The 20,933-nt window shown below is 37.9% G+C and overlaps 2 protein-coding genes across 5 annotated transcripts; one reads left to right on the top strand and one right to left on the bottom strand.

Moving 5' to 3' along the window:
* On the top strand, window positions 699-9,423 carry LOC109703750 (protein-tyrosine sulfotransferase-like). The gene is made up of 14 exons (XM_020224472.1): window positions 699-748; window positions 1,084-1,353; window positions 1,451-1,525; window positions 2,220-2,426; window positions 2,531-2,602; window positions 3,629-3,917; window positions 5,465-5,608; window positions 6,443-6,547; window positions 6,647-6,797; window positions 7,034-7,086; window positions 7,181-7,249; window positions 7,677-7,796; window positions 8,434-8,601; window positions 8,790-9,423. Exons 1-14 carry the CDS (start codon window positions 699-701, stop codon window positions 8,922-8,924), a joined length of 1,908 nt encoding a protein of 635 aa, XP_020080061.1. The 3' UTR covers window positions 8,925-9,423.
* Window positions 10,399-19,382, bottom strand: LOC109729066 (protein ENHANCED DISEASE RESISTANCE 2-like). Of its 4 annotated transcripts, XM_020259710.1 has the most exons (23): window positions 19,172-19,376; window positions 18,433-18,507; window positions 18,276-18,329; window positions 18,089-18,154; window positions 17,958-18,019; window positions 17,142-17,182; window positions 16,766-16,855; window positions 16,649-16,695; window positions 16,473-16,570; window positions 15,971-16,066; window positions 15,815-15,879; window positions 15,660-15,731; window positions 15,393-15,539; window positions 14,973-15,274; window positions 14,825-14,888; window positions 14,559-14,713; window positions 13,247-13,348; window positions 13,124-13,174; window positions 12,887-13,030; window positions 12,692-12,787; window positions 11,360-11,461; window positions 10,784-10,886; window positions 10,399-10,695 (listed from the first exon to the last, which is right to left on the bottom strand). In XM_020259710.1, the coding sequence occupies exons 1-22, from the start codon at window positions 19,313-19,315 to the stop codon at window positions 10,791-10,793; spliced, it is 2,169 nt and encodes a 722-aa protein (XP_020115299.1). In that variant the 5' UTR covers window positions 19,316-19,376; the 3' UTR covers window positions 10,399-10,695; window positions 10,784-10,790. The 4 variants fall into 4 exon arrangements, 3 of the variants coding, with proteins under 3 accessions (XP_020115299.1, XP_020115301.1, XP_020115302.1); XM_020259712.1 differs by lacking the exon at window positions 15,393-15,539 and having other exon boundaries at window positions 19,172-19,377; XR_002221194.1 differs by lacking the exons at window positions 10,399-10,695; window positions 10,784-10,886 and adding an exon at window positions 11,771-11,910 and having other exon boundaries at window positions 19,172-19,380.

Here is a 20,933-nt window from a genome sequence, read left to right as displayed (position 1 = left end):
TAATCTTGGCCTTGTTCGGCCCAAAAAGGGACCTATTTCATTCATTTTAACACCAGCGCATGCCTCTCGCATCCTCGTGCTCTGGTTTTTATTAACTTTTAGTTTCCGACGCCAGGTAGGAGCCTTTCCTTGCTTAATAACACTCCAAATTCAGAATTGATAATTGCCTTCCAATGGTAGATGATGTAGCGGCACGTGCCGTATCTGTGGCGGCATGCTGATTCGTGTCGCCAGAGAGTGTTTGTTATTAGGCTTCAAATGGACTGAACAGTGACTCCACAATAGTTTTTGGATGCGGAAAAAATAAGACGCACCGAGCATATAATAACTAAAGCGCTAAGACAGAACAACATCTGGTCCTTTCACTATCTTTTATCACAAATAAATGTTGCTATAGAATATTTCAGTGAACTCTAAAAATGTTTGGTTGGATTTACCTGCCTGAAAAGTTTTGATGTAGTTAAATGAGCCTGTTGCCCTTTTTCACGTATCATACGTGAGTTTTATATGGTAACATATGTAGTCATAATAAAGGCGAGATTCACTGCAAATCAACCGCGATTTCAAAAAGATCTCTTGGCGCTAGCATTGTACGTAAATTATGAGCATTTCCGGCATCACGCATCTATTAAATTTAAATTACTCGCTCGAGATGCACACGCACTGCCGCAATATTTTAATTCCTTCTCTATCGACTGATGTATGAGAGTGGTGGAGCTCTTTCCCTCGGGGGTGGGGAGGGGGAAGGGTAAAAGAAAAAAGAAGGGCTCGCCGCGGCTACCGATGAGGCTGCTTATGAGTTACGGTGGTGTCGGGGCCGTTCTTGTTCGCCGGATCCCGGGCAGCTGCTTATGAGCACGAGATGGCCTCCCCCTCAATTCCGAGGCCGCCTCCTCGACCTTCCCTTCTTCTTCTAGTCTTTTCTGCCACTGCCACTGCCTCTCCGGATGCGCTTTAGGGATTGAAGCGAGCCGGAGTTTCCAGGTGAGGTCTCACCCCGCTGCTTCTCCTCTTCCCTTTCCCCTAACTTGGTGTCTCCGATCTCGTTATCTAGCTCTCTCTTGGGGTTTTTTGGGGTTGCAGATACGCAGACCAGCCGGGGTTAGGGTTTTGGGTTTGCGGTGAGGGTTGTGGTGCTTCTCGGCCGTCTAATTTGTGGTATCTCCTCTCGTTCTTGGTGATTTCCATCCAGTGTTTTGACCTCTCGCTTTCCCTTTTGGCGCGCGCTAGTCCCGCTAGCTGTGGTGTCTTCGTCGACAGTTTCTGGCGCTCTACGCCTGTTGTTCTATCAGCAATTCCCCTGCCCATCTATCTTGTTCTTCCTCTTCGTCTTCTTCTTATTGTCGCCTGCAGGTAATCTCGTGTTTCTTTGGTGCGCTTTATCTAATTCTCCATCATGTAACGGGATGGTTATGATGCGACACTTTCCTTTATTCTTGTTTTTTTGTAGGCAAAGCCCAATCAAGAAACAGAGAAATGGCGGGAAATCTCAGGTTTATCATTTTTGCGGTTCTACTATTAGCTGGTACGTCTCATTTCCATTTCGGTCACGCATTTTGTTGTTTCTGCAAGCTTTATATATCCGCATTTTCTATCTTCTTTATGTTGGTTTGATGTTCATTTGATGCTAGATTATATCATAACCGACATTAGCATCTAAACCCTCGTGTATCTTCATGCTTTCTTTCTTTAATCGTGAATGAATAGAAAAAATCTTGCAGCTCCTCCTCTGTGGCGCCTTAGTTTTCCAAATTCTCCGGTTTATTAATAATTACGTACAGCACTATGTATACAGTACATTGCTCCACTTACAGACCCAAGGTTTAGATCAGTATATTATGTCTTTCCAACAGTTGTCCAGCTTGTTGGTTATGGTTTAAATTTAGTGATTCATATCTTGCAAAGAATTCTTTTACCGTAACTCTGAACCCATTCTTTGTTGTCTTTCACTTTCGAGTTGAAATCATGTTTCAAAAAAATTCTTTCTGCACTCTTTGTGGATGTTCTCTTAGCAATTTTAAATGGCTCATATGTCGAGATTTCTATTACCTGCATTTTCTGTTCTGCCAATAGATCTAATTTTCCAAATGCTAGTTTGTTTTTGCTTGTTGGTTCATAGAATATGAGCTGCTCGAATTACTTAAAAGTGCCAGGAGGGCAGTTCACTGAATAATAATTTCTCATAGATAGTGAATGTATATGCCTCCTATTGTGAATAGCCTGCCAGTGATAGTTGTCTACTATTGGCTAGCAGTATCAACACCTGTCTCCTCCAATGAAGATAATTATTTCCACTGTGAAAGGGTCGTCAAGAATTGGGTAGAATCTTCTTGTGAAAATGGACAAGGTGAAGATAAATCAAGCCTGAAAGATCTGTTGTTCTTTTTACATGTTCCTAGGACTGGTGGGCGCACATACTTCCATTGGTAAGTATGTCCAAAGTGGTGCTTACACAATTAAGTTACATTTAGTCGCCACTTCCTTTCTGCGACTAGTAACACATGCTAACAGATATTGTAATTACTGGCAGCTTTTTGAGAAAACTGTACACAAGTACTCAGGAATGCCCACGCTCATACGACAAGCTGCGTTTTGACCCAAGGTAATTGTTCTTTTTGCTGAATCAAAATGCTAGGTGCTGTACGCCAATGCCACTGAGTTCTCTTATGCGTGGACTATATGACATGGTAATGGCATATTGTGTAAATGTTTGTCTGTGTTTGTTGCATATTTGCCACTTTTCAAAATTTTTTGTCATTCTGATTTATAAGACAGTAAGAAAGAATATCATCTGTCTAAACGATACCATCATTTGCTTCATAAAACAGTAAGGGCCCGTTTGATTCACGGTTTATATTATTTTGGTAATCCTCCATATTTTCTATTCAAAATATTTAAATTATTACCATTCAACTCATGGTGGGTAGTTGTAAAAGGTGTTAGTGGAGTAGTGGAACCATTGTAGATTACTAGGTGGTAGAAATACTAGATTATCATGCGTTAGGAGGTATTCTCATTGTAGGAATCATTAGTAGTCAATTAATAAAATTTCCTAGTTCTTTACAACCTCCCACCCAAGTAGATTGATAAGTTAGTAACATACTTATCCTAATATAAAATATGCATTTTTACCGGAATATTACAAACCTTGAAGCAAACGCCCCTAATATCTACAAAACTCTTATTGAAAGTAGTAGACACTCTTTTCAAATTGCATTTCAAGAAAAAGAAGTGGAGAAATTATTATGTGAAGTAGCAGTACCCACTGCACACTTACTATGAGTATATCAGTGTTGTGTGAATTTTCTGCTTGTGCCCAAGCAATCTGAATTATTTTCCACTTGTACTTAATATGTTGCCTGCATTATTTGAATGCTCAATTGACAATCATAAGCATATTTGACCAATAAGTATGTCTGTGTGGATAATTCTTTTATTGTTCTATCGAACACAATGAATTGATTTCTTTTTGTATATTTTTATTCTTATTATAGGTATTAGAGTTTTGTGGTAAATTTATCCAGTGTTTTTACTTACTACTATTTTTTTTTTAACCAAAAATGTAGCTTTGTGAATATATCAATTCAACCTGTCCTGTATACTTATATTATAACTTTACTGTGGACAGCAAACCAAACTGCAGATTGGTTGTTAGTCATGATGACTATAGTTTGACTTCTAAACTACCAAAGGACAGAACGTCTGTGGTGACAATATTTAGAAAGCCAGTTGATCGCGTATTCAGCACTTATGAATTTTCAGTGGAAGTTGCTGCGAGGTTTCTGGTGCATCCAAACCTAACTTCGGCAAAGCAAATGTCTAGGCGAATACGGCCAAAATCTAGTGGAGTAAGCACGTTGGATATATGGCCTTGGAAATACTTGGTTCCTTGGATGAGAGAGGATCTCTTTGCCCGGGTATTTTTCTCAACTTTTTTTTTTTTTTTTTTAATTTTTACGCCTGAAGTTTTGTGACGTTGCTTATTCCGCATTGTAAGTGAGTTTTTAGTAAATTATGGGAATGAATATCTGAAGATAGATTTCCTATTTCATAGCCCCCCTCACCATCTTGGATATCTGAAAGTTTCTCCTCCGTTAGCTAAGCTTCTCCTTAATTTTGGAATTATTCTTATATTTGAAAACATTTAAAACTTGTGAGAAGTTCAGGAAATGTTCCAGATCTTGAAAAGGGGGCCTCACACTCAATTTTGCTTTCTTCCTGTGGAAATCTATGTCAATCTCATGGGAGAAAACAGATATAGGAGAAAACAGATATCTTATTGCAATCTTCTTTGGTGTTTACTGACCACCAAGTAGCAATGTTTGGTAGTTTGTGCAGCTTATTGGTGGAAACAATTCGATCGTTATATATATTGTTACTCTTCGTTGTTTGGAGACGCTCATTGTTTCATCTTTTTTTTTTTTTTTTATTTGAGTTCTGTTATCCTGACTATCACAACAATTTGTCTTCATTCACTGGGATGTTCACTAAATTTTGCAACATATGTCCTCCCAATTTTCAATTCCTAATTGCTCTTTATGGTTTGAAATTTTCTATCACCGTACAAACGTAGAAGCATGCTAAACGGCGCATATATAAAAAATGTTTTAGGATTGGTTCTTCATTTAACCATTGTTGAACAAGGGCCTTTCAGGTTTGGGAAGATTGAGTATTGCGTTGTAGCATCTGAATCAATTCTTTTGGACATGTGTGTGCAGTCCGTAAATTATCTGGTGAAATTTATCTTTTATTTTAAGTATATTCATCATGGGAAGACCATAACTGTTTTCTTTTTTTCCTTAGTTTGCCCCTCCCTGGAAATCTAACCTTTGTTTGGCTAACCAAAGATAGTAATAAGTCACTGCATATCTTAAGTTATTGTTGTGTTGATCGAGAGTCAGATATAAGTGCCTCCATATTTGTCAATGCATAGCCTGATTGCCTTAGTCAAATAATTGTTATTTTTTAAAGTAGTAGCAATTTTTCTCTCATCTGATTTCCACTGCAACTCAGGAATTTTATTTTGATTGAACAGCTATGAAACTTTACTAAATGAAAAAAATAGATCCCGTTTATGTTAATAAACCTGCCTTTTGTTTATGCATTTTGATGTTTATGTTGGGTGGGGTTTCGCATTTGAAGGTTCTGTCCCTCCCTTACCCTCTGCCTGATCTCCCCTCTCGTACTATAGCCCATTTGGGTTGGATGAGCATATACTCACAATGGTGGGTTTTCTTTTCTTCTTTTTTTTTTTTTCCTTATATCTCTGACTTAAAGAATACGAGAAGTGGGCTGAGTGAAACCTATCAGAGTTTCCTTTCATTTCTATTACTTGGTAGAAGAAAGGGCATATCTTGTAACTTTTGCAGTGTAACTGTTGCTGTGAAACTTTGTTCTTTTAATTTTCTATATCTTTCCATACATACCTCTTTCTCTTAACTTTTTCTTTGGAACATTTGGCCAGAGGGATGCAAGGAAACTGGGGAAACTTAGAAGGATCAATGAAATAACCAATCCATATAACATGGAAGAGATGGTGATGCCTTTACATGACTTCATTAATGATCCTGTAGCTCATGAGATCGTACACAATGGAGCGACTTTTCAGGTGTACTAATGTTCCTATGCATTCATCTTTCTTTTTCATTACCTCAGTGTCATGGGGCCGAAATGACCGTCCATCTGCCAGCAGTATTAAGGGTGCATAAATATGCACTTGTTGCTCCCTCAGAAATCATTATCTGTTGGTCTCTGCTTGACAATTTTACCAGTTAAATTTTCTTGAAGAAGCAAAAAGCTTGATATATTTCAATTTTGATCCCATTTATCTAGGTTTATGTAGTATTGAAAGCTAGTCTACATGCAAAAGTCATTTTGTCATTTGCTTTTTCCTATTCCATGTGCAGAAATATGGAAACTGATTTTTTTTTTTTTTTTCATTTGAAGTATACAAATTAACCACCAATAAAAATGTTTGGCTTCCGTGATCGTGCTTTTTTGCTTGTTGAACTTAGAACTTCTGAACACATTCTGGTGTGAACTGTTCAAGAAAATGTTCCGAACTTCTATGTTTCATAAGCTGGGCTTTCTTATTTTTGATTCATCTGATAGAGAACCAGAAATATAATTGTTCTGTTTCTGGTTTATAGGGACAGTGGGGTGTTGCTTTATTTTTCTTTTTGTTGTTAGCTAAGTACTTGCGATTGTCCCATATTCATTTTTTTAAAGTTCTTGTCAATCATATAATTCAAAAATTATTGTATGGCATTTTGAGAAGTGCAGACCTATATTTCGGGTTTAATCTTTGTGATGTGTATGCCAGAACCTTTGCATTTTCCCATCACTATAGGAGGCATTATTTGTTCTCATTTCGGATATGATCACCTATTCACTGGTGTTAAATACACCTTGATTTTTGTGGTACTGGACCTTCAATTGACAGGTTGCAGGACTGACAAACAATTCTTATTTTTCCGAAGCACACGAAGTGCGTCAATGTGTGAGAAAACATCCAACACTGGGCCGTGCTGTACTTGAGGTTGCAAAGGTACATAAATAATCACAACACACATAGGTATTTTGTAGTGGCACCACGTACCCATTTTTCCAATGAGACATCAATGAACTAGTTTTCCTAATCATACAGAGTAGACTGGATCGTATGCTCTATGTTGGGCTTACTGAGGATCACAAGAAGTCTGCTAGATTGTTTGTTAATATGGTTGGAGCACAAGTCCTTTCCCAGTCCAAAGCCTTGAGCTCCTCTGATGTTGAGACTCAAGCATCGGCAAGAACTGGTATTGCCGCTTTGTAGTTTTTTATTTATGCTTGTTCCCGTATCATGCCTTCAGGAAGTATAGACTCGATATTTTTATTTTTCTAGGAAACATTCTGATTTGCTAACTACTTGTATGATATACATTGTGTCTGCGTTCATGTGATGCAAGCTTTCTTAGCTATGTGGATACTTTGGTATTCTAAATATGAAATATTGATAACGGAAAAGTTGTTTCTTGTGATTTTGCTTTCTCAGAATTAAGCTCTTCCTTTCCAGAAAGCAAGACTGGAGGGCCAGATCAACTCCAGGTAGACATTAACCAGATTTGGTTGTGCACGAAATCATGATAATCCTCTTAATCATTAGAAAGGATATCTCCTCAAATGCTTTCTTTCATTATAGAGTAGCAACTACAGTCAATTAGGCACTGAAGTTCCTTCTCCAATGGATACGACACCAGCTGAAGCAAATGTAATACCATTGAGTTATATGTTTTAAGAAATGTTCATAATATTTTGCAATTAGAGGGCGTTTGGATTAATGAAGTTACAATTCGGCTGTAAATCAAATTTGTCAAGAGTCGAGATATTAGTTTTGTAACCCATCATGAATACAGAGAAGATCCGGTACCTAATCACGAGCTTAAATTCCCAGAAACAAATTCTCTTTGAAATGGTCTGAAGACATCTTCTGCGGAAAGGCTCAAAACCTAGCATATGACTGGACGGTGAATTTCCCGGCATTATGCTAGTTGTTGGCAAGACCAATATTTTCACTCTCACCAAACTTGATTTTCAACCGAGCTACAATTTCATTAAACCAAACACTCCTTTAGTGTATTAGAAAACAACACTATATTTCCATTAATTTGCACCCTCTTACTTTTGACTGACATCAGATGACTGTTGAGAAATTGATGGGAGCCTATGAAGAATGCATTTCCACCTTGCGAAAATCTCAATCTACTCGACGTAATATGTCTCTAAAACAGGTTGCTCCTGCTAACTTTTCCAAGGAGGTAAGGTGCACGGGGGAGTTGGAAAGTCTGGAACAATAGTTAGCTTCCGGGTATAATTTGGTCCTTATGCTTTATACACTCAAGGAAGAGAAGTTTGCATTTAAAAAATATGATGAAACCAAGGGTCCAATAAACGAAGTGCTTGGGCTTCGCTATGTTCTCTTTGATTGATACTGGTCTCATCAAGTTCAATTTTGCTTGTCAAGCAAAATAATATATGTTGGCAAAATTCTAGAGTTAGAAAACTAGGCAATCTTCTTTCTATTGTTTGGCATATAATCCTTTCTGTTGTCATTTTAAATGGCCATGTCAGAAATGTTATGTAACTCCTAGAAAAGCCACTTTTTCTTTTTACACATTTAATATGTATTAATTAGCTAATGAAGATTGCTTCCTTGATTTTAGGCTTCTTTTGAATTGCATTGGCTTTATCCGCACATTAAACTATTCGTGACCCACGTCTGTAGTGAACATTTGTGTCTAAATATGAGGCCGTGAATGTTCTTGTCTAATATTATGTCAATATACACTTTCGTTGACTGAATTGCAGAATTCTTCTGATCATTATTCACCTCGAATAATTGTAATTGAAAGATATGTTTTTCACTGTTGATAAGCAACTATTTTGGATTTATAGGCCCGCCTCCTGGTTCCAGAAGCAATTTTGCAGCAGATCATATCATTGAACAGCCTTGATGTGGAACTATATAGGCATGCTGAGAGTATCTTTTTGCAACAGAAGCATCATATTCATAAGGCTCAAGGTGCTTTCATGGAGAATCGTGGGCAAATGATAATAGAAAATGTTAGTCCTCCACATTATTTACATGCACTATCTTGTCAGTATATCAAAACAGATATAATTTATACTTAATTGATATTTTATTTTAAATAATTTAAAACCAGCGGCTTGGGCTCCTTGGATGTACTCGGTGGGAACATCATGCTAGAAAAATATGTGCTAATATCTGTGATGTTTCTTTTACTTTGTAGGATCATAAAAGCACACGGAGCGACTTGTGTTATGGGTGCTTTTCGTGGAAGGTCTTCTTGTTGACCACTATAGCCATTTGCCTCATTTTATTCGCTATATCGAAAAAAAGAAGGACGTCTAAACTTAAAGTTTGAACATGATAGCAGCTGTAAGTAATGTTATCGCTACACAGATATTCTACAGGAACTAAAAGAAATTACATCTTTTGGATTTGCTGACTTTGTTAGTCAACATGGGAAAGATTGAAAAGAGTAGGATATTCTGACTCATGATGGTTCCTGCCGGTTTCGTTTACCTGTTAGCAGCAGAAAGGTGTTTAGTAGTTTCGGGCAAAATATTGGGAAACTTATCTTATAGTAACTTGCCAATATTACTGAATGGCTATCAGTAATAGGTTGTTCTTTTCATCTTTGTGCTTATCATGTTGCATTGTCATGTAGTTATGCTGCTTTTAGCCCTTGTTCATGATATTCAACTTTGAAGCAGAAAAGGAAAAGGAAAAGAGTTCTGGTATCTTCCTTTAGCCTCGATTGTTTTCAGTTTAGTGCTATCACTTGTGCTAATTATCTGATTAAACATTACTATGTCGATAGAAGTTCTCTGAGCTCTTGCAAATCAATATTTTGTACTCCAGTACTTTGTGTCATTTTTGTTAACTGTTATATTTGCTTTCTCATTACATTTTTGTTCTGAGTTCTCAACTGCTAATGGTGCCCAGTTCTAACTATTATATTTGTTATAAAGTTTACCCAGGATTTTCTTGTGATCGGATTCTACTGTAACCCAGAAGCCCAACCTTCATTTGGTGCGAAATTCTAATGTTGCTCGAAAGGTAAAAGAGTCTTAGCTCCTACGTTTGTATAATGTGGTTGTGTTGATAAATCATGTTTGTTGCTAGATTGGTCAGGTGCTTTTTCAACCGGCCTTTTATAGGGCCCTTCAGTTTAACTATTATGATTGATCTGACTTGGATTTATTTCGGCAATGCGGTTCCAAAGTCAAACACTTGGATACTTTAGAGGCAAAGAAACTCAGAAAGCGCTCTAATGCTACGAATGGTGTAAATTTCCATGCTTTTGGATGTGTTTAGACACATTAAAGGTGGTTATCTCAGGAGCAGCACTCTGAAACTAGGTCTAATAGTTCCAATCAGACTGGATTGATCCAGCCATATCAATGATGCGCTGCAGGGCAGCCATACCTCTCTCCACCTGGCATTCTCTTTTTCACTTCGTTCATGTGGCACAGGATGGGGTTGCTTGAGACTCTTGCCTTTAGGCAGCAGAGAGGCCAAATTAATCTTAGTTCCCTTTGAAGCAGAAAAAGCTGTCCTTTCTTCCTCGCTTATGGAGGGAGTCTCTCATGCGATGGTTACATCACATCATTTATATTTAATCAATTGTACTTTTATTTTTGAGAAAAATATAATAAAAATATTTTTTCAGAAATTATGTAGGGATAGGTGAATTTCAGGAGATGGAAACGTCACATCACTCATGAGACGACTACATTTGTAGCCATTTTTTAAACTTCTCTCACTGGGGGCAATGGCTTTCCACTTGTCAAATCTGGTTAATTATTATGTGTTGAGTAATGCATAATAACACATTCTAAATAAGATCTGCAGTGTTATTCAGAATCTAAAGCTTTACAGGTTTGATTTTATTTATCTAAAGTAATTTCTGCAGGAATCAAGACTTACAATTCACAGACTTGTTATGACAAAAATTCCATCAGAAAAGAAAGACACCACCAGCATGTCCAGAAAAATCGAAATAAAAAAAAAAAGAATAATGAGATCTTATTTGATTGTGTCGTCTTTGCCAGCACGTCTCAAAATAAATGTACATCATTTTGCAGTTCTCCTAGCATAATTTGATCAAGATTAAAGAATCGTAGATATATCTGCATCCAATAGGATGATTGAAAAATGATCAATTAATGCATCCATCGTTAGAAATCTGAACTGAAGAAACAAAAGTTTGAATGCTACCATATAGCTACAATGATTTAACAGCCACTGCTTTTGAGGCATCAAGATGGTTCAACCGACAGGTTCCAAGTAGAAATTCCGGAAGCTCTGCCTCAGTATTTCCCTGCACAACATTTGAGTCCTCTTTGGATATAAATCGAGTCTTCTTCAGAAGAAAAGGTTAATTATGACGAGAAGTGATTTTAAGCTAACAAGAGATGTATCATCTGATTATGTATATAAATAACCATAGTTTCCTAGAGAAAAATATGCCCAAAATATACTTATATGGCCTCAGGAAAGCAGTATTTGGCACACCACCCAAGCGTCAATGAATGTAAACAACATCCATTAGCCCAGTAATTTTACATAAATTAAGCTCCCCAGTAGTTGAACTTCTAAATCATACTTGCCACACCAAAACTTTTCCTAAACTATACTAGCCACTCCAAAACTTTTACTATTGTGCCAAGCAACGCATACTATAAGCCTAAACTTTTACTATTGTGCCAAGCAACGCATACTATAAGCCTCATCAATTGTGATGTAAGAGAATAAGCATAGACACGAATTTTTCCATAGTAAACCTACACTTACCTGTATCAGAAATGCCATTTCTATCACCAGATTATTTAAATAGCCGAGGACAAGGCCCACGACACCTCTAGCAACAGTTGAGGAACCAATATCAATGCCAAGCTGCAAGATAAATAAATTGACAAGTGCAGTGTTAAAAAATAATTTAAATGATATTAAAATGCATAGTGAAAACTAAACATATATCAAATAAGGACACGAAAACTATTAGAGAGAAAATATGAAGCATTCAGCATTCTGCATGATAGTCTATCATGTGGAAAACTAAATGACTGGATCCAGAAAGCTGTTTCCGTGTGCTTTAGTGTTCGTATTTCAACTGTTATAGTACTAAACAGAAAACGCCCAAGGCTAACGACAAGTTGCTAGGGCAAAACAAGCAATAACTACTGTATTTTTTTTGTCACTAACCTGTAGTAAGCGGGTAAAGGATCATCTCATAACTTTATGCTACGTTAGTACAACTCCTACACGTGGTGATAATAAATTCTTTATCATCCAAGCTACTACGTTGGAAAATTTGCTAAGAGGCTGAAGCCAGAGATTCCAATCTGTTTAGAAAGGATTAAAGGTCAAAGACACGCTCAATACATGCAGTAACAGAATTTCCAAACAACTCATGATAGTAGTCCTACAGAGTCTGTGATTCATGTTTTATAGTGGAAACTTTCGCGTGCTGTCACAAAAATTTAAAATATTGAGAATAACAATACAGACCTTCATGGATAAAAGGCTAATAAAGAAAAAAGAAAGCAAAATAAAATCTACAAATAGTACTGTTGTATTTCCTGCCTTATTCAACTGTCTAAAGAGAAAAGGACAAAGAAACAACTGGGGATAGAGAATGTGCACGGCTAATAGTTGATACTAGTTTTGCACAACAGTCAGATGAGCTGATTTTTTCCCCTTGAAAACTAGATTTGGCAAATCAATAGCATAAATATACAAATACGCATGCAATTGTTTACCTTAGTTTTAACTTAGTTATTCTGAGATACGTCCATCCTCATTTGAGATTTATACGCATTAATATCAATTATAGTATGTTGCCGGCGAAATCAAGTTTACTCCATAAGAAAAATATCAGCATGTAATGGCAATGATGCAATTCTACTTGGTAATGATAATCACTATTAGTTATTTGATGTAGGATGACCCAACAAATATTTTCTTTTTTACCTTTTTTTTTTGTTCCCTGCATGTATAAAAGGCCAAACAGATATGATTCTTTACAGATTTTTCTTCCAAACAAGTGTTAGCTTTTGCAATGTACAAACTCATACAGCCAAACTCATACAGCCAAACAACGTGAAAACAATCCTCCAATTTTACCTCCAAGTAGTTCCTCCCCTGGAAATAATGTATTTCCAATGCTTGACCAACCAAGCAAGCTTTCCTTCCTACACTTTGCTTCACCAACCAAGATCCCTACGAGGGCCAAAAAAAGAGCTACATAATGTAAGCAGAATATAGTATGCCATATGTAAAGGCTTGTGAATTGGTTAAACCACAAACACATGGACACACCTTAGATATATATGGAATGAGCTTAAATCTAGAGTTCCTGAAAGCGTCATCCCCTCTGACAAAACTATCCAGTAGAGGAACATCTTTAAGCGGGATATCCATCATATAATACAAGGCAAGACTATAAGTAGTTGAACCTGGGACCTGTATTTAGCACTAGAATTAGAAAGTCGACATTTCTGGAATACACAGCAAGTAGGTGAATCTCTTCATTAATGAATAGAAATATCCAGTTACCTGTATATGCACAATGAAGAAAAACTGTGTCCCACCCTGTGCTCCATATTTCTGTAACATATAAAAATATGCGTTTAAGAGCAAATTTTCTTGACTTGCAGTACTATTTATTGCACAGTATACCTGAACAATGCTCCCAGGTCTACCACCAAGATCATCTTCGCGCTTATTTGACTTTAGCCAATCAGCAGCTACCATTTGCATCAAAGTACCACCAGCTTTAATCTTTTCACAGAAAAAAAAATCAAACAACTTGCAACAGTGAGGGCTCGCACATTGATTCATCAGCGGGAGGAAAAGGAAAGCAAAATCCTAACAGAAGAAAAAAAAAAAAAAACAATTGCACGAGTTTCCAGTAACTAATGATATCTGGATCTAAAGTCCGATAGTTGTTATAGATGGGAATGGAGATTGTAGAGAAGTCCCATATTAGGAGGTTACATCCACAAAATGGTGAGAGGATGCACTATAAAAATGCAGGAAAGAAGACTAAACATATTTATTACTTTTTTTGTTATTTGGTAGGCATAATAGAACCAATCCATCTTAGCATAGTTGGGTACATGGTTAGAAGCTATACGTCCAAGGCTCAAATCCAGGTTACAAAAAGAAGGTAAGCATAATAGAAGACGTTTTCATGAATGTGATATACGTTGTTGATGCAGACAAGAAACTAGTTGACTGGCCAAAGACAATACGCCAGGCATAATACAACTCATAAAGGAACTATGTAATGGGCTCAACTCCTCTCTGTGCTTCCTATTTTGATCCTTTCATGAGAGAGATAATTTTTTTAGTTAGGAAATTCTATAATAGTTAGTGCTTTAGTTTCCTAGTCTGATAGGCCTTTGCAGAGAGAAGAAAAGTTTTGTATTCTATAATAGCAATGCACCCCCTCTTCCTTCGTAATCAACCAGGCCAGTTTGTCAGATTTGAAAGATGCATTCTTTTTCTTCACTTCAGGCAAGAAATTCGACATATTATGGGCTCTTCATTACAAAGGGTTACATGTCTCGGATCTTCTCTAACAAAATGTTTTCCAATTCCTCAACAAAGAAAGCCTACTAAAGCAATTCTACAAGGTAGAGGTTCTTGAAAATGTTGTTCTCATATTACTGACATGGTCCTTTCCTCAATGTATGGTCCTTACTCCTTAGGCTACACTAAATTGGTATCAGAGCCAGAAGATTGAGAATGTATCATTGCATCTCCAGAAACAATCTTCTGTGAGCTGATCAAAATGTCAACAAAGAAAGACCACAATTTTGGCAGAGAATTCTGAAACTAACACCCCTGTGAAGCACCAAAGAAACCCTAGATGGCTATGTATAATTGGATACTTATTTCTGCTTATACTAGCAAATTAAGTAGAGCTTCATTTTGTATGCAGAAGATAATGATTATGTCTGCAAGCTAACCAAAGTGGAAAATGTACCTTATGGCGGTCTTGCAAGTATGTTTCACTACGGATCAAAAATGTAGAAGGATCTGCGGTTGCCCAACTGCAAGCTACTGTACAGCTCAAGTCCTTCTGGAGAGTGGTTCCATAGCTCCATGATACTGTATCTTCCACAGGGGCCTCTTTATGAACTGAAAAAGAACCATATCAATATCTAATTCTGGAAGTTTCATAAGGAACGACTGTCGAGATTCAAACTACCAAACTATTGAAAAGTTTGAAAGAAAGATTTGCAAACCCACCTGCCAGATCATGCAACCTCCTTACAAGAGCTGCAGCTGTTGACAGCCTTGACTGCTGCTGATCCTGTGTAGAAGCATTAAAGTCTCATGGTCATCTAAATCATATTTGGCATGTTCTGAAAAAAATCAATAGGTAATACAAACTGACCTCTGACTGCATGCCAGCCTCCGAAGTCCGTAGAACGTCTGGTTGGTCGAATTCTGATTCATCCGGGAAATCAAAGAATTCATCAGCTGCATCACTCAGTTGAAATAAAGAGCCATCAGTGTTAGCAGAATCAGTTGGAGATGTTCTGGACCCTTCTGTAGAGTCATCACTCCTACTACTCTCACCACCCAGTTGCACTTCTTCCTCCCTTTGTGACAGTCTTATTTCCCTTGAAACTTCACCTGATGGGAAATCAAAGCAAACGAAGCTTCCAAGGTTCAAGTGGCAAAGCTCTCTTAGTGCTGCAAATGTGAAAAATTGAAAAGCATTAATGGCCGTAATAGTCAACAAAGTGTTTTAACTCAGGCAACAATTCTCTATCCGATATGGAGCTTAATCTTCCCAAAAGCAGAGCATTACCTGCAACTCTACCAAGCATTCTGATAGTGATGTACTTAGCAGAAGAGGTAAATATATATGATCTCCAGAATTTCCAATCAATGGCAAGCATGTGCTTAACAACTGATTGTTTTCCTTGGTTTATGGGAGAGATGACATATCCTCCACCTAGATAAGTAAAATGATCATATGTTATGCATATGCTCTTCATCAGACAGATGAGTAGGTCAAGACATATCAGCTTTACAATCCAAAAGGTCATATTACTGAATTTTAAGCATACATTACTTTTAAGGCAGGCACGGATACAGCCGCGTTCTGGTGGACAACTTTGGTGAAAGACAGAATGGCATAAAATTACTGCGAGAAATTAAGAGAGGCAGCATTATTTCATTATAAAGGTTAACTATCAAACAGAAGGGACAACTTGAAAAAGGTTTTACTGTATGTTCCATCGTCTTCTCTCCTCCAATACCGGCGCAACAATAAGTCTCTTCTCTTCATTCCCCTGAAGAGTATAATATTAACATTTAGTTCTAGCATGTTCTTTGGCAGATTTATGGCTAGAAAGAATAAGGTTTGATGGCTTGTCATCTAACCAAGGCATCCAATCACTGTGCAATTTCTTGTGAATAATATCAGTATGGCCATCCAGGTGCTCAACCACTCTTCCCTTAGCGAAGCAAAAGTCCCATCTGTAAAAGAATTTTAGTCAATAATCCTACAAAAATACTCATATAACTCTTCTGCACTACTGTCCTTGTAAGTCTGCATTACCTATCCCCTTTTCTCCTTCTTCTAAGTTTTCAGTCTAATCCTAAAAGTTACTACATGCCTTTCAGATAAAATCTATGATTGTGGCAGTATGGTGACTCTCGGAGGTCACTAGCTGGGCCTATTTCCTGTAAATCAAGGCCATGTCCAAGTCCATTTGAGTCTTAATATATATAGTATGCAAAGTTGAGTTTCAGGCCTGATTTTGTGATGAATGGCACATATATAAAGTACTTATGAGATTTCAACCAACAATAAGAGTTAATCAGGAAATTATACTCATAAGTAATCAACAGTTCATGGATAGAATGTCAAACCCAGTCTTACCCTGATCTTGACGGACCAAGAGACATAACTATGTGGAAAATACTCTCCGGAGTTGCATCCACCACACCTACTGCCATTACAGCAGGATGATCATCCCACTGCAGACAGAAGAAGCATATTCAGAAGGTTTATAATTTCTCTTGAATAGTGACCGGTTATCATCTTTGGTAGAGTACCTTTCTACTGAAATCTCCATTATTTGCCTCCTTAAATAGCCGTAACCCTAGGAAAACTTGATATATTAGACATGGAATCTCAAAGGAGTAAAAAATATATATATAAAAAAGTAGTACCATTTTTGCACCCGAATATTGTCCAAGAAGATGGTGCAATAACATCAGGTGACATCGGATCTGTGATCTTAAATGAGAGCGCAGTCCAATCTAGCATTTTAGACTTAGTAAGATTCCAAAATTGCTGGTCGAAAGAAGCAACAAACTTGAGCATGATGAATATAATCTAGAGATTCAAAAAGCCACTACACAAGGCTGAGAGCTCATGCAGTCATGCTCTATAATTTGGATAGTTTTACAGAGAAGGGATAAAGTGAATGCCACAATTTATAAAAAAGAAAAATCTCCAATCTGCTTTCAGCCAGCCAGTTGTTAAGCAGTACAACCAAAGCTCTAAAATGGACATGAATTAAAAGAGTAGGTTTATACTCCTTACCTGTGGAGTGCAAACAACTTCTTCCTGTATTACGGCTCAACCTGTGAACGCAAAACCTCAAATAAGCAATGGACCAACTCAGGTTGAGGAAGACTTATTTGTTGAGGCATGTTTCTGCAACTATAGGATTACTAGGATTGCAAAAGAACAGACAGTTTTTATTCAAGCAGATAGTGCTTTCAATAATAGGACTAAATCATCAAAGAAACATCTTAATAGTTATGCCAACATAAGACTCCATCTTTTGATGTTCAGACAGCAGCATATTAAGTGTATGAGGAGCATAAAAATGACAGAACTGTGGGAGTTCACGAAGCAGAAAAGTTCCATGTTTCATGTGATTTTGCATATAGACACTGATAATCAATAAGTGGATGACAAGGACAGGAAGGTGATGCACATTAGTTGAGTCAATCGAAAGAATTAAAAAGAAATTACTGTTCCACAAAATCACCTCATGGTGCAATTAACTTAGGCTTAAGAGACAACTCATTAGGCCATTCTCATTTTCACTTGTCTTTGTGCTTTTGCATAAAAGTAATTATAGATGATGCTTTAGGATATTGTGTCTGTTGTAACTGGGAATAGCAAGCCTACCTTGAGAAGCCCATTGATCACCATTAACAAGATTTAAATCATAAATGAGACAAACAGAACAAGACTGCCAAACTAAATCCATTGAAACGATGTTGTACCATCGGTTCTACCAACTACTGCATATAATTCAGGAAAGTTGATGGGCTACCATCTTCAAGGCAAAGACATCAGCAGTCTAAAGAAAAAATTAAACTAGAGAAGGGTGCAATCATTGCGAACCTCAAAATGAGCGATCTTCTTTTGGAACAAGCAACAACACTTTGCCCTTTAGTTGGGCACTCCTGCAAGCAAACACAGAATTCAATTACATTTGTTAATTCTAATAAATGAACTAAATGAAGGAAAGAAACCTTTAATGCAGCTTCCATCAAATATCTTATCCACCTAGCTGCCTCCTCAGAGCTTCTGGCTCCCAACTGTTAAGTCACAAACAAACAATTGAATCTCGCTAATGGCGATGCAGTAAGTAAGCAGAAAATAGCAACACGTAGGTACTAGTGCAAGTTAACTATAACAGTATGAAAGGATATAGCTAACCTTGAGTCGATCGTTGTGATTAGCAGTATTGTACAGAGTAAAAATATAGAAAACCTGCAGGTTGCTACTGAAAATCAAAATTGGGCAGCGGTAATAATAGAATACGGATGAAACATCAAACTTATCATGCAATCTTAATTTGGTGGCATAGTCGTACATTTCCATGGATGCTTTCTCTACCATTGTCAGAGACACGTATACAGGAATCAATGAAAGCACTTCTTATAAGATCCTGATCAAACAAAGAACGCAAGTTATTTATTGAGATAGAGAACTAAATGCCATGCCCTATATATGATGTTTAGTTTCTTGAATGCAATATGCCCAGGGAAAAGGTAGAAGTCTGAAATCCTAATGAAAGCTAATGAACATAATCAGTTATAAGAGAACATAATCACTTCTCTTGACCTTTTCTCATAAACAGATAAGAAAAATATTGTAGAACCTACTAATGTCATCAGTTATAATTGATTAGGGTTAAAGAAATGAGTGAATGAACTTAGAGCTTGAATCCGAATGCTCACTAGTGTGTACACACATTTTTAGTGTTTATCTCAAGATGACCCATGGCCATTCACATATCTCCTAGAAATGATCAGAACAGAGAGTGTGGACAAGAGACCCCTCGAGATGAATTGATGATCTCCATCCCATCAATATGGGATTTGATATTATGCGACAAACTCTTGGTTCTCCCTCTATCAAACTAGATCACCATCTTCGATCCAATATATTGGTCATATCACGCCCCGACTTTACAAGGGTAAGGAAGATGCGACGGTGGAAACAAGAAAATCTTCATTTCCCACCGGGATCTTAAGAGATCATTGAATCTTTTGGGGAGCGCTTTGGAGGGAGAGGGAGAGGGGGTGGGGGGGTGGGAGAGAGAGAAGAACCTGGGTGGTGGAGGAGGGAGTGGGTATGGACCGGTAGCAATTGAGGGAGTTGTGGGCGTCGAGAACGAAGTAGCGCTTGCTCGAGTGGTGGAGGCCAAGGCGATTCGATCGGATCACGTACAGCCACCCCTCCATCTCCCGCATTTCTTCTCTCTCTCTCTCTCTCTCTCTCTCTCTCTCTCTCTCTACAGCGGCGCCACCAAACCCATGGACGACGACGACGACGACGCCGACGCCGACGCCGACGGAACAACAATTCGTCGCTCTTCCTTCTTCTTCCCCCTGAGGACGAGGAGGAGGAAGAAGAAGGGAGACAGAAGAAGAAGAAGACGACGAAGAAGAAGAAAAGAAAGAAAGAATGAGAGAGGAGGAGGCGCGTGGGGATGGGGGCCCTTTCTGGTATTCTTTCAAGTCGAAGACGCTTGCTCTAAGTCCAAGCCCCACGCCCCCACCTCTTTCTCTTTCTAACCGTCTCCAAATTAGATACCAAACTTCAGAAGAAGCTGATCCAGCTGATGACTTAAACAATTATTACCCTCTCAATAAAAAGTTCATTGAAAAGACATTAAAAGGGCATATCCCACCCACCATCTCGCTTTTAATGTATTATTATTATTATTATTATATATCTTACTTGCTCCCTTCTCCTTTCAATATATTTTTACTGCTAATATGAATGTATGGTTTTCAACCTTCAAAAAAAAAAAATAAAAAATAAAAAATAAAAATCTATAGGACGAAAAGTTGTGTCATTTGTTATGTCTCACGCGAACCCTTTCACGTCTTGTCCCCCCCTACTCTAGTGATTTTCTCTTATTATCACTTGGGTTTTATATCGTTTTTTTCCTCGGTTCCAGTTCCGTTGAGCGGCGGGATCGAATTGGAGGAGCAGCTATGTGGCATAATCACATTTGTAAGTAGGAAGGAGAGGGGCTCCGCTTGTGGTTGGGCTTCACAGCTGCCCACGCGGATGGACGGACCTAAGAGCGTAAAAGCCCCCGACTGGAAATTGAAAGCTTTGCATGAGACCAAGGTAAAAGAGGAAGGCAAACGAGCTACGACCGTAAGCTCCAAAAGTGTTTGCTGTTCAGACAGGGTTGGTGGATCATGTTAAGAGGAGGAAGAGAGCGAGTTCGCTACGATTACGCTCGTCTTTGTTTCACGTTGACTTTTGATTCTGGGAAATAAATCTTTAATTAATTAATATAAACCTTATCTTATTGGAATCAACACTTTGCACGTAACTTCCAAAGATTGGATTTCAGAGGGGAGGATCATCTGGTGAAATACTGGACGGTAAACATTCATATCCGAAGCACCAACCAAGTTGACCAGCTACGGACCTACTACATGATTCTTCGTTGCTTACAACTTTCTAGAAGTACCTAGGTTCGGGCCCGTATCAGTTCGTTCTGATCAGTATGGCTACATTACGGCACTTTTAAAACGAGTGAGACTAAGAGAGAGAGAGAGAGAGAGAGAGAGAGAGAGAGAGAGAGGCGTAGAGAGTAGTTCTTATCAGCTGATACTTTGTGGAGCATCCATCGCGAGATCTTTCTGCCTCTTGTCCAAGCATTCTTCAAGTCCAAGGCTTATGTTTTTTTCTTTTTTTGGGTCTAAAACATGTCAATTGCGGAAACCACTAATGCTGGATACTCTCAAAGGGAAGTTATTGAGACGATTAAATGTTTAGCATATAGAGCGGGGACCATCTGGGAGAGATTTCACTAATACCCAAGGTAAATAGTTTATTGGCTTGTCG

This window comes from Ananas comosus, linkage group 25 (genome assembly GCF_001540865.1).
Source record: "Ananas comosus cultivar F153 linkage group 25, ASM154086v1, whole genome shotgun sequence".
Classification (NCBI taxonomy): domain Eukaryota; kingdom Viridiplantae; phylum Streptophyta; class Magnoliopsida; order Poales; family Bromeliaceae; genus Ananas; species Ananas comosus.
This window is presented reverse-complemented; position numbering and strand designations above follow the sequence as displayed.

Coding starts and splice junctions, on each gene's coding strand:
- LOC109729066 (XM_020259710.1), bottom strand. CDS start 19,315: ATGCGGGAGATGGAGGGGTGGCTGTACGTGATCCGATCGAATCGCCTT. Junction 16,856..17,141: donor AAGTTGTTTGCACTCCACAG/GTAAGGAGTATA, acceptor CTAAAATGCTAG/ATTGGACTGCGCTCTCATTT. Junction 16,067..16,472: donor CTTGGTCCGTCAAGATCAGG/GTAAGACTGGGT, acceptor ATTCTTTTACAG/ATGGGACTTTTGCTTCGCTA.
- LOC109703750 (XM_020224472.1), top strand. CDS start 699: ATGTATGAGAGTGGTGGAGCTCTTTCCCTCGGGGGTGGGGAGGGGGAA. Junction 2,603..3,628: donor AAGCTGCGTTTTGACCCAAG/GTAATTGTTCTT, acceptor TACTGTGGACAG/CAAACCAAACTGCAGATTGG. Junction 5,609..6,442: donor ACAATGGAGCGACTTTTCAG/GTGTACTAATGT, acceptor TTCAATTGACAG/GTTGCAGGACTGACAAACAA.